Raw genomic sequence first — 16,502 nt, forward strand, 5'->3', positions numbered from 1 at the left:
CAAGAAGTGACCAACAAAGGCATCCTTTTGCACCAGATACCTTCTGCTGTGTGGAATGATGTGGTCCATGCCCCATGCAAAGGAAGACAGGGACCCTGTCGGATCAGTTCAGTGGTCCTGTCCCACCTGAGGCCATTTATCCCAGTGGCCATCCACTGGGAAAAGGGAAACACCCAGCGCTGGATGGCACTGGTGAACATGGAGGCAGTGCATGCAATTATTTCCAGGAATTCTGAGGTGTGGAGGGGTCCTGAAGTTAACATAGAGAGGCTGAGGGGTCTAATTGTTCAAGTACATTATCACATGAATCCCAAAAGGAAGTGGCAGGGCTTTCAGTGAGCAAACAAATAGACATCTCGTTCATAGTACAAGAGGCAGTGTGTGAGTGAAAAATGCAGTTACAGAAGGATCAATTGATTTGGGCCAAAGGCAACATAATTTAAGGGTTTGCAAATAGACTGTCCTTGAGCCTGGTGGTGGTGATGTCATAAGTCTTTTGAAGAGAGCACGGCCAGGGTGAGAAATATTTAATTCTAAATATTTCTACAGACCCAGGCACCACAGAACCTCTCCAGGTCTGCGTGCTTCCAGCCATAATCAGACACTGTCCCCCAATCCATTGAAACACGAACAGCCTCCCCTAAAAGGCCTCAGCAGCCCCTGACATTAACCCCCCCCCCCCAACCATCCCTCCCACACATACAATACTTGTGACATATCAGCAACCTCCCAATACTGAACCTTCCCAGGTCCGAAACCTGTTCCCAAAACTAGGCTCCATCCCCCCCCCCCCACCCCCCCCCACACACTTTGAATGATGACGATGAGACTATTATTATTATACAAAGTGTAATGTACAGAAGCACCAAAATTCCTACTCGCTCCTGCCACACAGGTATGTAAGACACAAAAGAGGTAATGTAGACAAAGTGCAGCCCAATTATAGCATAATTAACTACAACCCCATGCATTTTGGAGGGTGGGATGAATCTGGAGCACCCAGGGAAAACCATGTTCCTAAAAATGTTATCCAGTGTCAAACAAAGGTCTTCTGAACATTTATCATTACTCCCTCACTGCTGTAATCTGTACCCCTTCAGATAGATCACAATTTTAGTTTTATTTAACCCCCTCTCGGGTCTCTCTTTTTCTTTGCACCATGTTATGAATTCTGCCTCTCCACTTCCTCCCCAGCAAAATAATTCCCTCATGGCTTCTGTAACATGCTGATCAAGGAAGTGAGCATGGATACAGTCCATCAATCCCTCGTCTAGGCTCCTTAAAATGCATCACTCTGCATTCACCTCCATGTTTCATCCACCATGTGTCCACCAATTCCACCAGCCCATCCAGCTGGTCTACACCTGGGCAGGACTGGGATCAATGATCCAGGGTGATATTTGCCAGTGCTGATGGAGAGGGTTAAACCATTATGACAGGGGAATGATATTATCTGCAGGAAGTAAAAATAGAGACAGAGTAGGAGAAAGGGGAAAGTCAAAGTGGAGGACACAAAAAAAATCAAATGCAAGACAATAAAAGGACACATTGCAATTTGACTGAAAAGGTCACTAAGTGTGAGGGGACTTTATCTGAATACCCAGAGAATTGGAAGCAAGGCTAATAAACTGTTGGCAAAAATTATTTAGTGGCCATTACACAAATGTGGTTGCAGGTCAGAGATGACTGGGAATTAAATAACCTGGGATATTAGGGAATTTTTAAGGACAAGCAGGAAGATATGGGAGGTGGGGTAGCATTCTTGACTCAGGATAAGATGAGGGTGATAAAATAATTTGAGGAGCAGGACATTGAATCAAACTGGAAAGAGATTATAAATAATTAGGGACAAAAATCACTGGTGGGAGTTGTCCACAGGTCACCAAATAACAGCATTACACTGACAAAAGTGGAGGTGTTTTAAAGGACATTCAGGCAGTAACATGCTGTTGGATCTGGAGATATTGTCACCCAGAAGGTGCTTCAGAAGAACGAGGCCAAATCTTTCAGCCGCAGCCATTTTTATTCAATGTCCATCAAGGTACAGGTCAGACAGGGCACATCTGTACCAGCCAGCCCAGCAGGTACAAAGGGGAAATGACTCAGGAGATGTGATGTAGTTTAGATGAAAAATCTGATGAAGAGGAGCAGCAGGTCAAGTGGAGATTGTACAAACACAGAGAGCTGGAGCTGCAAGGAAAATCCCCATCGGAACAATCTGGAACCCAATCGTCACCACCCCCAAACTGGAAGGACAACACCTTATATTCTGCCTCCGCAGTCTCCAACCAGATGGCATGAATGTTGACTTCCAATATCCATTAACCCCTTCTCAGAGTCTCTTTCCCTCATCTCTCTTGTTCCTTTCCTCCAGCCCCCCCCCCCCACCCCCTTCCCTGGCTTGTCAGAGAAACCCTTTTCCCTCTCCCCTGTCACTTCTCAACTTTTCTCTTCTCCCCTCCCACATGTATCCACCAACGACCTCTTACCAGTTCACCTGTGCTGCTCCCACTGCCCCTTCCTCCTTTTTATTTGGGCCACTGGCTCACTTTCGGCATTGCTGAGGAAGGGCTCAGGCCCAAAATATCAATGGCCTTTCACTTCCTATGGATGCTGTGTGACCTTGAGTTCTCCAGCACTTGGGTCCTGTATTAAACATATAACAATTACAGCACGGAAACAGGCCAATTTGCCCTTTCTAATCCGCACTGATCCAAGTACCCTCCTCTAATCCCACATCAGCACTCTGCCCATATCCCTCCATCCCCCTCCCATCCATATACTTATCCATCTCTTTCTTAAATGACAAAATTGACCCTGCCTCCACCACCTATACCCGAAGCCCATTCCACACAGTAACCACTCTCCGAGTAAAGAAATTCCCCCTCATGTTACTCCTAAATCTTTGCCTGTCAATTCTCAACCCATGACCTCTTGTATCCATCTCTCCTACACTCAATGTGAAAAGCCTTTCCACATCAACTCTATCTATCCCTCTCATTATTTTAAACACCTCTATCAAATCCCCTCTCAGCTTTCTACGTTCCAAGGAATAAAGACCTAATTTGCTCAATCTTTTCTTGTATTCCAGATGCTGAAACCCAGGGCAACATTTTTGTAAATCTTCTCTGCATTCTCTCTATCTTGTTAATATCCTTCCTATAAAGCAATGACCAGAACTGCACACAGTACTCTAAATTTGGCCTCAACGATGCCTTGTACAGTTTCATCATTACTTTCCAACTCCTATATTCTATGCACTGATTTATATAGGCAAGCATACTAAAGGCCTTCTTCACCACCCTATCCACATGCGCTCCTACCTCCAGGGAACAATGTACTGTTATTCCAAGATCTTTCTGCTCCACTGCATTCTTCAATGCCCTCCCATTTACCACATGTCTTGCTTTGATTATTCTTTCCAAAATGAAGCACCTCACACTTATCAGCATTAAACTCCATCTGCCATCTTTCTGCCCATTCGTCCAAGTAGTTTAAATCTCTCTGCAATCTTTGAAAACTCTCTTCATCATCCACAATTCCCTCTATTTTAGTATTATCTGCATATTTACTAATCCAATTTACCACCCCATCCTCCAGATCATTAATATATATGATAAACAGCAATGGTCCCAATACCGAACCTTGAGGTACATCGCTTGTCACTGGCCTCCACCCTGACAAACAATTATATCTACTACTACTCTCTGGCACCTTCCTTCCAGCCACTAACCAACCTCCCATGCGGAACCTCATCACAGGCCTTACTGAAGTCCATATAGACAACATCCACTGCTCCACCCTCATTAACATTCCTAGTCACCTCTTCAAAAAATTCAACAAGATTGGTCAAACACGACCTTCCATGCACAAATCTGTGTTGAATGTCCCTGATCAGACCCTGTCCCTCCATATACATATCTCTAAGAATGCTTTCCATCAATTTACCTACCACAGACGTCAAACTTACAGGCCGATAATTGCTAGGCTTGCTCCTCGAACCCTTTTTAAACAAAGGAACCACATGCGCAACACGCCAATCCTCCGGCACTATACCTGTCTTGAATGACATTTGAAAAATCACTGCCAGAGCTTCTGTTATTTCCTCACTAACTTCTCTCAAGGTCTGGGGAAAACCCTGTCAGGACCTGGAGACTTATCCACCTTAATATGTTTCAAAAGCTCCAGTTCTACCTCTTTCTTAAACACTATAGTCTCCATATATACCCCCTTCGCTTCCTTTACCCTGCACAGTTCAATATCCTTCTCCTCAGTAAATACGGAGGAAAACAAATTGTTCAAGACCTCCCCCATCGCTTTTGGCTCCACACACATTTGTCCTTTCTGATTCTCTATTGGACCAATTTTATCTCTCTTTTCTTTTGCTATTTACATATTTGTAGAAACCCTTTGGATTTATTTTCACCATGCTTGCTATAGCCACCTCATACCTTCTTTTAGCTTTTCTAATTTCTTTCTTAAGATTCTTTTTACATTCAATATAGTACCCAAACATCTTTTTTTCCCTGTTTCTTATATTTATTGTAGTACTCCTTTTTTCGAACCAAGTTTCCAATATTCCTTGAGAACCATGGCTCTCTCAAACTTTTGACCTGACCTTTCAACCTAACAGGTTTATAAAGATGTTGTTCTCTTCAAACCTCTCCTTTAAAAGACCCTCCATTTCTCTATTACATCCTTCCCAGAAAACAAATTGTCCCAATTCACCCCTTGTAAATCCTTTCACATCTCCTCAAACCTAGCTTTTCCCCACTCAAAGACCTCAACACTGGGCCCAGACCTATCCTTTTCCATAATTATCTTGAAGCTAATGGCACCATGATCACTGGACCCGAAGTGCTCCCCCACACATACCTCTGTCACCTGACCCATGTCGTTCCCCAACAGTAAATCCAACACAGCTCCATCTCTAGTTGGTACCTTCACATATTGATGTAAAAGGCTATCCTGCACACATTTTACAAACTCCAACCCATCCAGCCCTTTCACGGAATGGGTTTCCCAATCAATATTCAGAAAATTAAAATCCCCCACAATCACTACCCTGTGTTTATTACAAATATCTGCTATCTCCCTACTAATTTGTTCCTTTAATTCACATTCCCCATTCGGTGGCCTATAATACACTCCTATAATTGTAACTTCCCCTTTCCCATTCCTCAATTCCACCCAAATAGCCTGTAATAGATCCCAGCATATGCACCTACTCATCATCTGAAAATCCAGAGGTTGCAGCCTCAAGTTAAAAACTTAATTAATTGCAAACACCAAAGGAAACTTGCACAGCTAAGTCTTAGCCAGCAGTTAATGACATTGATGTCTCCTGGCTGGTTTATGATCTCATCACAAAAGCCCAGCCATGCAGGCACCAAGTCAGAGGTCACCACCACAGTCACTTCAGCACAAAATGCTGGAGCAACTCAGCAGGTCAGGCAGCATCCACAGAAGGCAATAGACGGCAGGAACCCCACACTCAGAATAGGAGGAAAAGAGGGCAGAAGCCTAAATACTTGTGGGGAGAACAAGACGGGAAGTCCAGGTGACATGGAAAATCCCCATCAACATAACAATCCTTAAGCCTGTGACGTCTGAAACCAACTTTTTGCCTCACGTGTCTGTACTGAACAGGATGCCCAAGTTACTAAACTGCTGCCCCCACATGAACCACCTCCCTCCATATTCATGGGTTGGTCAAGAACCAACTACACCTGGTACCCCCATTCTAGGAGTTTGCTGCTCTGTGTTAAATATTTTGCACAAACATTTCCCTTCAATTTCCTCCCTCCCCCTCACCTTAAAACACATGTCCTTTAATGAGTGACACTTTTACCAAATAAAAATTACAGTCCATCTTGAATGCTCTCTCCCCCTGTGAACTCGCTGGTGTGCAAGGAGGCTGGTGGGCTGAGAGAATCCCTTCCTGGATAGGGTGCAGGGAAATGAAGTTTTCCCAGTTGTGTTCCTGCAGGCTGGAGGGTTGAGAGAACCCCTTCCCCCACAGATAGCAGGTGAACTATTTCTCCAAAGTGTGAACACTCTGATGCCTAAGCAGGTGGGAGGACCGAGTGAATCCAATCCCACACAGGGAGCAGGTGAATGGTTTCTCCCTGGTGTGAACCCACTGGTGTGCCTGGAGGCTCGAGGGCTGAGAGAAACCCTTCCCGCATTTGGAGCAGGTGAATGGTTTCTCCCCAGTGTGAACCCGCTGGTGCACCTGCAGGCCAGAAGGCTGAGAAAACCCCTTCCCGCATAGAGAGCAGGTAAACGGTTTCTCCCCAGTGTGAACTCTTTGGTGCCTTAGGAGGTAGGAGGACTGGATGAATCCAATCCCACATAGGGAGCAGGTGAACGGTTTCTCCTCGCAATGTACTTGTTGGTGTTTCCGCAATCCATAGGACTGAGTGAACCCCTTCCCACACAGAGAGCAGGTAAACGGTCTCTCCCCAGTGTGACCCCGCTGATGAGCCTGCAGGCCAGAGGATCGAGAGAACCCCTTCCCGCACATGGAGCAAGTGAATGGTTTCTCACCAGTGTGAACTCTCTGGTGCCTCAGTAAGAGGGAGGACTGAGTGAATCCAATCCCACACTTGTTGCAAGAAAAAGGTCTCTCCCCAGTGTGAACCCGCTGATGTGCCTGAAGGCTGGAGGGCTGAGAGAACCCCTTCCCGCAGAGGGAGCAGGTGAACGGTTTTTCCCCAGTGTGAACCCGCTGGTGTACCCGCAGGCCATAGGGCTGTGAGAACCCCTTCCCACATAGAGAGCAGGTAAATGGTCTCTCCCCGGTGTGAACCCGCTGGTGCCTCAGCAGGTAGGAGGATTGGGTGAATCCAATTCCACACAGGGAGCAGGTGAACGGTCTCTCCCCGGTGTGAACTTTCTGGTGTCTCCGGAGACCATAGGACTGAGTGAAACCCTTGTCGCACAGAGAGCAGGTGAACGGTTTCTCCCCAGTGTGTACCCGCTGATGTGCCTGCAGGCCGGTGGGACGAGAGAACCTCTTATTGCACACAGAGCAGGTGAACAGTTTCTCCTCGATGTGAACTATTTGGTGGCCCTGGAGAGAAGAGGAATCTGCAAATCCCTTTCGACACTTGCTGCAAGAGAACGATTTTTCTCCAGTGTGAATTCTCTGGTGCCTCAGCAGGTCGGAGGACTGAGTAAATCCGATTGTGCACACGGTGCAGGTGAACGGTTTCTCCCCAGTGTGAACCCGCTCATGTGCCTGTAGGCTGGAGGATCGAGAGAACCCCTTCCCACACAGAGAGCAGGTGAATGGTTTCTCCCCGGTGTGAACCCACTGGTGTGCCTGCAGGCCAGTGGACTGAGTGAACCCCTTCCCACACAGAAAGCAGGTGAATGGTTTCTCCCCGGTGTGAATTCTCTGGTGTTGTAGCAGGTGCGAGGATCGAGTGAACTCCTTTCTGCACTCACAGCATTTAAAGGCTCTCTCCTCAGTGCGAATGTTCTGGTGCTGCAGGAGGCTGGAGGACTGGGTGAACCCCTTCCCACACACGTGGCAGGTGAACAGACTCTCCCCAGGGGGAACAGACCCGTGCTCCTCCAGGTCCTTGGAGGTTTGGAAGCTCTTCCCACAGTCAGAGCAGGGGAATCGGCTCCCCCTAGTGGGGACACACTGGTGTTGCAGCAGTGCGTCAGCGCTGGCGAATTCCTCCCCACACTCAGAACTAGGGAAAGGCCTCTCCCCAGTATAAGCCCAGGAATGCGTTTTCACCAAGTCCAAGGAAGGCACCTCCTCACCGCATGCTTCATTTTGGAGTGTTTTATCTGCTGTATCACTGGCCACCTGACCCTCCATGTTGGCCATTAGGCTGAAGTCCAGTTCACGCACTCAATGGGTGAAGGGTTTCTCTGTGTGGTAATCCCCACTCTCCTAATCCATTGATAAATCTGGCTGATACTATGGTCCGAAGGAATCCAGTCGGAGTGTCAGACTTTAATGTGGCGTTGTCTGAAGGTTCCTGCTTTCTTAACCCTGTGAAGAGAAGATGGTGGAGTGAGAGGGAGAAAGACATTCTCTGCAGCCAATGTTCCAGGACGACACACCCTGGAGGCAGGGCCAGTAACATGACAAACCGTGGAAGTGTCCTGAACTGTGAGGAACGTGATGCTGAGAACAAGTTCAGTGGGGTCTGAATGCAGTTAAATTAAATAAACTCTATTGGTTGGGGGTAGTCACAACAGGAGTCTCAGTCACACAGACAGATCACATACAGCTCACACGGAGCAAATGGAACTAAACAACCAACATACACTATGATCAGCAATAGCCACAGATAGAGCATAAAACAGTACCCACCCTTCTTGGTAACTGGCAGACACACCACTACAATTGATCACAGATATATCTCAAGATTAATTTACAGCAGTCCTGCAGGCTTTCACCAACTACAGTTCCCCATCCTTTAACGCCAACACCTTGGCAGCTGCAACAATGGCAGCTCCTGCGTCGACCACGACTTGCCACCTGCAGCGGAGCTAGGGAGGAGAGAGTGAGCTACTCCACACGTGAGACATTATGCAGCAGCCGGCTCAGGTATGATAAAATAGATAAATTGATCAAGGGAGCCAATTGCAAGCTGTGCGCGCAATGCGGGCAGGCTAAGCCTTGACAGTGACTTCTGACTTGCCTGATCAGATGACTCTGCAGGAGCAAACACATGGATTATCCTTTGTTTGGCGCTGTTTCCTGTTGGATAATCCTCCAGGTAATAGAGGATCACCATGGACAGGTGAACACAGTGGATGAAATTTAGCAGAGAAATAAGTGTTGAAAGTTTTAATGAATAGGAGGCGAGGCAAAAAAAAAAGCAGAGAGTGAGGAACTTATGAACTCAGGATTTATTGTTATATGTGGTCTAGTTCTATAAATCACATTTTAGTAGACACATGATACTCTGTAGGAGGGTGGAGGAATTAGTTCAGTAATTTATGGCTGCTTTTATTTCAGAAGTCAACATTATTACTCAGATTCCTCAATGGTCCAGAATCAGCTCTGTCCAATGAACATCAATATCACACACGTAAACTGCATCCCCACATCAACTTTCCATTGTGACGTACAAAAGATCGTCAACTTCCAACTAATTGCAACCACCCGTCCCACCAACAATCGCATTAAAGACCTGTCACTCAACCGCTGGTCACCACACATGACATCTTCCAAGTGTCAATCACATTCATTGGCAACTATGTACGGGACTCCCCGAACAGCAATAGTGTGGATGAAAAAGGGGGATCTTTTGCAAAGACAGTGTTGGTGGCAGGAATTCAGCTGCATCTGAGAGTTGAGTAAGGTCAGAGGCCAGTAATTGGTGCGGGGATGAGCAAGGTACAAGGAGAGTACACCGACCTGGATGTTAGCACCTCCGGTTACAAAGCAGAGCTTTGCGGAATAGTCCGCACATAGATGGAGTGAAACAGATGCTGAGATTGTAATAAAAACACAGAAAGGAGGAACTCAGCGTCCATAGGAGTTAAAGACATAGTCTTTAAGACCCTTGAGGTGTACTTGGACATTTCAACTGACCACCCACCAATCAGTTGCCAAGATTCCAATTGGTCCCACCCTGCAAGTGGGTTGGAGAATGAGCTGACTGCATCCCCGTGATGGGGAAACCCCACTTCTGAGGACAGATTTTTTTGTGGTCAAAAACTGTCTGAGTCACTGGCTTCTCTTTTCTTTCAAACATTCACCAGAATATTGATTCCGATCTTAGAGGAGGTCAAATGAAACAAAGTAATCATGACTAATTAAGCAACCAGAGCAAAACGTTCAACAAAAGACAAAACAAAGTCCCTCTAGAGTTAAACAAAAAAACCTGCAGATGTTGGGGTCGAGGGCAATCCACCAAAGTGCTGGAGAAACTCAGTAGGTCACGCAGCATCTACAGGAAGTAAAAGCTGAACCACGTTACGGGCCTGAGGATAAAACATAATGTTAATGAGGGTTACAAGAGGATATAGACTTGATGCAGAGCTGGGCAGAAAAGTGGCAGATGGAGTTCAATCCGGATAAGTGTGAGGTGATGCATTTTGGAACGACAAACCAAAAGGCTGAGTACAGGGTTAATGGTTGGTTACTTAGGAGTCTGGATGGACAGAGGGACCTTGAGTTGCAAATCCATACATCCCTTAAGGTTTCCACACAAGTTGATAGGATAGTTAAGAAGGGCTATGGGATACTGGGCTTCATTAATAGGGGGATTGAATTCAGGAGTAGCGAGGTCATGTTGCAACTCTACAAATCTCTGATTAGTCCATGCTTAGAGCATTGTGTTCAGTTCTGGTCCCCTCATGAAAGTCAGGATGTGGAAGCTCAGGAGAGGTTGCAGAGGAGATTTAACAGGATGTTGCCTGCATTGGAAAACAAGTCTTATGAGGCAAGGTTAGCAGACCTGGGACTTTTCTCTTTGGAGTATAGAAGGTTCGAGGAGACTTAATAGAGGTCTACATAATTATGAGAGGCACACATAGGGTGGGCAGCCAGTGGCTGTTTCCCAGGGCAGGATCACCAAACATCAGAGGAAATATGTACAAAATTCAGGGAGGAAAGTTTAGGGGAGACTTCAGGGGCAAGTTTATCTTTAGAGAGTTGTGGTTACCTGGAATGCCTTGCCAGGGATGGTGGTGGAGGTTGAAACACAAGGGGCATTTGACACATAGATGAAAGAAAAATTGAAGGGTTTGGTACTTTTTGGAAGGAATATATGGGTCGGCACAACATTAAGGGCAGAAGGGCCTGTAATGTGCTGTATTGTTCTATGTTCTTCATTCGGGTGACTGCCCATTTTTTCACATTCCTGACAAAGGGCCCAGGTCCGAAATGTCGACTGCCTTTCCCTTCCTGTGGCCGCTGTGTGTCCTGCTGAGTTTATCCAGCACTATTAAGAATTGCACCTTGTATTCTGTCCCGACCTTCTCCAACCAGGTGGCATCAATATCAACCTCCAGTTTCTGTTATCCCTCTGTTTCCTCTCCTCTAGCTCCCCACACCTTTTACTTCCTTCACTTCCTTCTCCCATCAGAGAGCTACCCTTTTTAGCCCTCTCCCCCTCTCACTTCTCAGCTCTCTCTTCCACCCTCCCACCAGTATCCACCTGTAAGCCCTTGCTCCTCCCCTTCCCCATACCTTTTAATTCAGGCGTCTGTCTCATTTTCAGCACTCCTGGGGAAGGGCTCAGGCCTGAAATGTTGACTGCTTTTTACTTCCTATGGATCCTGCGTAACCTGAGTTTCTCCAGTACTTGTGTCCTGCATTAGATCCCAACATCTGCACCCCCTCATAATCTGAAAATCCTGAGGTTGCAGCGTCTAATTTCAAACTTAATCAATTGCAAACACCAAAGGAAACTTGTCCAGCAGTTAACAACGTTGACATCTCCTGGCTGGTTTCTGATCTCATCACAAAAGCCCAGCCATGCAGGCACCAGGTCAGAGGTCACCACCACAGTCACTTCAGCAGTGAAGCACAAAATGCTGGAGTAACTCAGCAGGTTGGGCAGGATCCATGGAAGGCAACAGACAGCAGGAACCCCACATTCAGAACAACAGGGAAAGAGGGCAGAAGGCCAAATAATAATGGGGAGAGCAAGATGGGGAGGAACACAGGCTACAGGGAAAATCCCCATTAAGACAACAATCCATAAACCTGGGGCCTCTGAAACATTGACCCTTTGGCCCACGTGTCTGTAGTGAACAGGATGCCCAAGTTAAACTAAACTGCTGTCCACACATGATTCACCTCCCTCCATATTGATGGGTCTGTCACGAACCAACTACATCTGGCAGCCCACTCAGGCATTCACTACTCTCTGGGTAAAATATTTCCCTCATACATTTTCCTTAACCTTCCTCCCTCCCACCTCATCTTAAAACAGATGCCCTTTAGCATGTGATGCTTTTACTGGAAAGAAAATTTGCTGATTGTTCATGGTGAATGCTCTCTCCCCATGTGAACTCACTGGTGTCCCCAAAGACCAGAGGGCTGAGCAAATGCCTTCCCCTGTTCAGGTGAATGGTCTCTTCCTAGTGTGAATTCTTGGGTGGGCCTGCATGGAAGGGTACTGGGCAAATCCCTTTCCGCATCTGTGGCAAGAGAACAGTTTCTCCCCAGTGTGAACCGACTGGTGTGCGCACGCAGTCCAGAGGGCTGTGAGAAACCGTTCCTGCGTAGAGAGCAGTTGATGGTTTCTCTCAGTGCGAATTCCCCGGTGGCCCTGCAGAGAGCAGGAATAGGTAAATCCTTTTCCACACTTACTGCAAGTTCATTTTGATCTCCCTGGTGCATCAACAGGTGAACCCCTTCTCACACACATGGCAGGTGAAGAGACTCTCCCCAGGGGGAACTCACCCGTGCTCCTCCAGGTCCTTGGATGTTTGAAAGCTCTTCCCACAGTCAGAGAAATCTAAACAGTGTTATTGGGCTCATCATAATAGGGGTGCTTTGGGAAAATATTGGTCGATCTTAATGCCATCCACTTGGAGGCTCCTACTTGGGCCAACTGCAGGTTGGAAGAAAAAAGCCTCATATCCATCTGGGCACCCTCCAACCAGATGACAATGACTCTGGAGAAAAAAATCTTGACATCTACAAAACCACCAACTTCCACAGCTACCTTGACAACACCTCTGCACACCCTGTCTCTCCTCTAATAATTCCAATTTCTCTGTCTCCACTGCATCTGGTCCCAGGACAAGGTCTTCCATGTTAGATCATCTGACATTGTCTATAAAAATTTTGTACATTCTCCCCATGTCTGCGAGGCTTTCCTCTGGCTTCCTCCCACATTTCAAAAAGTACAGGGCCTGTAGGTTAACTGGGGTATTTGGGAGGCACGGTTTGGTGGGTTGGAAGAACCTGTTATCATGCTGAATGTCTAAATTTAAATTTAAAAAGTCATCATTCAAAAAAAGCCTCTTTCCTTCTACCAACATGAACTCAGCCTTCACCCATGCACCCTTCGTCACCCACACACCCGCCCTATTCCCTAACCCCTCCTGCAACAAAGCATTCCCCTTGCCCTCACCTACTATACCACCATCCTACACATCCAACAACAATTTTGGATGTCAGCCACAAATCTTTTTCACCAAAATGAAGAACTTCTTCAAAAGAGAAAACTTGAACAGCATTGGACATGTGTAAAACACCTTCAAACTGGTCATTATACAAGAAGGAACTGTGAAGGAGCTGAATTTGCATTTCTCAGATGCTCAGAAGATGACCTAGTGAGGGAAGATGAGATTAATTTTACATTATTATTGCAAAAGCAATAATATTATATTCCCCCATTTCCTCCATCTACTAATTCAGACACCTGCCTGCTTTTTTTTCGTACCTTGAAGAATGGCTCAGGCCCAAAATGTCAGTTCTATATCTTTATGTCCTATGGACATTGCAAGACCGGCTGAGATACTCCAACATTTCTGATTTTTTACTACAATCACAGCATCTGCAGACTTCTTTTGCAAAGACTGCAGCAGGAATCCAATCTTGTCTGGGAGCCGAGTGAGGACAGAGTGATGTGGTGGGGAAGGACGGGGGAAGAATACACAAATCTGGAAGCCACCGGCTACAAAGCTGAACCTCGTGGAGAAGGCAGCACTAAAAGCTCCATCACTTTAACAACTTCCAGTTCCCTGAACTCGTCTGCCTCATTTTTACCATGGGCATCCAATCACTATAATCCTCCACTCCCCCCACACCAAAGGCCTCAAAGCCCTTTGTTTCTTCCTCGATGAGGCCTAACTAGTACCCCTCCACAAGCACTCTCTTCCAGTTGGCAGAACTTGTCCTCATCCTCAATAACATTTTCTTTAACATCCCACTTTCTGCAAGTCAAAAACATAGTCATGAGTACCCAAATGGGCCCCAGCTATGCCTACCTTTTGTTGGTTACATGAAGCAACCCATACTACTAGCCTAAACAGACAAGGACCCTTATCTCTTCCTCTGTGACGTCAATAACTACAGGTTGAACCTCTTTAATCAGGTGAAGTTGGGACCTGGCCATTGCCAGACCACAGAACTTGACCCCTAAGAGAACCTTCTACATAACTATATCAAAGGTAGAACGAAACTTAAAACAGGAAATAATACTGTGGGGATGTATAGTTAGTGTAGGTTATATGGTACCAGTTAGTGCAACACCTTTACAGCGCCAGCAACTGGGACAGCATTTTAAATCCTGACAGACAGCATGGGACTCAAACCCCAGTCTTGACTGCAGCAGATTCAGCCTTTATGGTGCCAGCGATCAGGATTGGGGTTCATGTCTCGCACTGATAGGAGTTTGTACCAACAGTGGCAGATTCATAACATGCCAAACCACAGTGCACTGGATAATAGAGGCTCAACCTGTACTTGGGAGCTGCCTCATGCATCCACGATGAGCTTGTTGACTTCATCCACTTTGCTATCAACTTGCACTCTGCTCTCAAATTCACTTGGTCCTTCTCTAGCAACACAATGCCCTTTCTGGATTTCTCTGCCTCTATCTAGGGGGACAAACTCTCAACAATCATCTCTTCTTCTGGCTCTCCATCACAAAGGATGATGATGGTTCCTTTCAGTCAATTTGTGGGGTTTGTTATGTGGATACTCCACTCCTCAGAATGCATGAATGGATTTATGTGAGTAGGGATTGCATAGGTCCAGACCCACCCTCTCAACAGCCCCTCCCAGATCCAACGGCATGGTGAGGTCCAAGAAGGCTGGGGGTAGTTATGCTGCATTGAATAACCAGACCAAGCTTCGATGCAAGGGCCCTCCACACCAGGCAACGCTGGTTTAGTCACCGACCACACGACAGGCAGTACTGGGTTATATGGTACCAGTACTCGGACGAGTGACCTGACCTGCACACGTCTTCTACAAACCTGTAAGTATTCCACTCTTTTATCATTTCCAACATGTCTGTACTATCTGCGCCCAGATCAAGGTCATCCATGTTAGATAATTAGAGATGTCTACCTTCTTCAAACACTGTGGCTTCCCCTTTACCACCATCAACCATCAACAAAGCCCTCACCCTCATATCCTCCATTACCTCCAAGTCTGCCCTGGCCCCCTCCACATGCAACAAGGGTAGTACTCCCCTTGTCCTTACCTAACACTCCACTAGCCTCCACATCCAACACATCACCCTCCCCCATTTCTGCCACCTACTAATGATCCCACCACATGTGACCCTCTCCTCTCCAGCAGGGATTGTTCCCTCCATGACTCCCTCATTCATTCCTCCCTCACCATCAATTGCCCCTTTGGCATCTACCCTTGTGACCACAGAAGATGCTCCAGACTTTTTCCCTCATGACCATTCTGGGCAGCACCCAGTCCTTCCAAGTGAAGTGACTGGATGAAGGGCTCAAGCCTGAAACATTGGTTATATTTCTTTATATTTGCCACATAGAGTACACTTTTTGACTTGCTGAGTTTCTCCTGCATTGTCTTTTTACTTCACTTGGGAATCTACTCCATCCTGTGCTCCCATTGTGGTCTCCTCTACATCGAAGAGACTGAATACAGACCAGAAGATTGCTTTATTGAGCACCTCAAACTCTGTCCACTGCAATAGGATGGATCTCCTAGTCTCTCATTTCCTCCCCCCCCCCCATAAATTTCAATTCCCTGCCCTATTCCCTTACTGACATGTCTGTCCATGGTCTCAAGCACTGCCAGACTGAGGCCACCCACAAATTGGAGGGACAACAGCTCATATTGCATCTGGTCACCCTCCAACCAGATGGCATTTCCATTAACCTCTGGTTTCTGTTCACCCCATCCTCATCTTCCTCCTACCTCCAGCTCTCTCCCTGTATCCTTTCACAAAGCCAAAATCAATTCTCCCCTCTCTGATAATTTCCAATTAACACCTGTTGGCCTGCACTCCTCTCTGCCAGTCTTTATCCCCCTTTCTTTCCCCAGCCTTTAACTCAGACCACTAACTTTTTTTAAACACATACCTCGAGCAATGGCTCAGTCCCAAATATATATATTTTTTTCCTATTTATATATTTAAAAAAAAATATATTTTTTTACCTCAGATGAATTCCTCCAGCATTTCTGTGTTTTGACGACAATCACATCGTCCAATTTCACCAAGAGCATTGACCCCGGTTCAAAATGGAGACGGGTGGGTAGGTAGGAAATGGCGTCACACAAACCTCCGACCAATCAGTGCCCCCTGTTGCCGGTAACCCCGCCTTATGGTCAGATTGACAGCTGCAGCAAGGCAACAGCGTGCGGGCGGGTGTCAATCAGAGAAACACAAGCAGCTGCAGCCGCTGGAACCTGAAGCGCCGGAGAAACTCACACAGCATCCAGAGGGAGTGAAGGGAACCGACGTCCCGGAACGTTCTCTCTCCTTCCCTCCATCTCCCCAGCCCCTTCCTTCCCGTCTCCTGTCAGCTCTACCTTCCTTGGTCCCTCTGTCCTCGCCCCATCACTTCTCAGCTTCTTT

At 46.7% G+C, this 16,502-nt stretch overlaps 1 protein-coding gene across 1 annotated transcript; it reads right to left on the reverse strand.

Moving 5' to 3' along the window:
- Positions 1-832: 832 nt before the first annotated feature.
- LOC138764697 (zinc finger protein 229-like) lies at positions 833-16,261 on the reverse strand. Its single transcript, XM_069940927.1, has 2 exons — positions 16,082-16,261; positions 833-8,014 (listed from the first exon to the last, which is right to left on the reverse strand). Exon 2 carries the CDS (start codon positions 7,844-7,846, stop codon positions 6,035-6,037), a length of 1,812 nt encoding a protein of 603 aa, XP_069797028.1. The 5' UTR covers positions 7,847-8,014; positions 16,082-16,261; the 3' UTR covers positions 833-6,034.
- Positions 16,262-16,502: the final 241 nt, after the last annotated feature.

This window comes from Narcine bancroftii, chromosome 5, assembly GCF_036971445.1.
Source record: "Narcine bancroftii isolate sNarBan1 chromosome 5, sNarBan1.hap1, whole genome shotgun sequence".
Lineage (NCBI taxonomy): Eukaryota > Metazoa > Chordata > Chondrichthyes > Torpediniformes > Narcinidae > Narcine > Narcine bancroftii.

Coding starts and splice junctions, on each gene's coding strand:
- LOC138764697 (XM_069940927.1), bottom strand. CDS start 7,846: ATGGCCAACATGGAGGGTCAGGTGGCCAGTGATACAGCAGATAAAACA.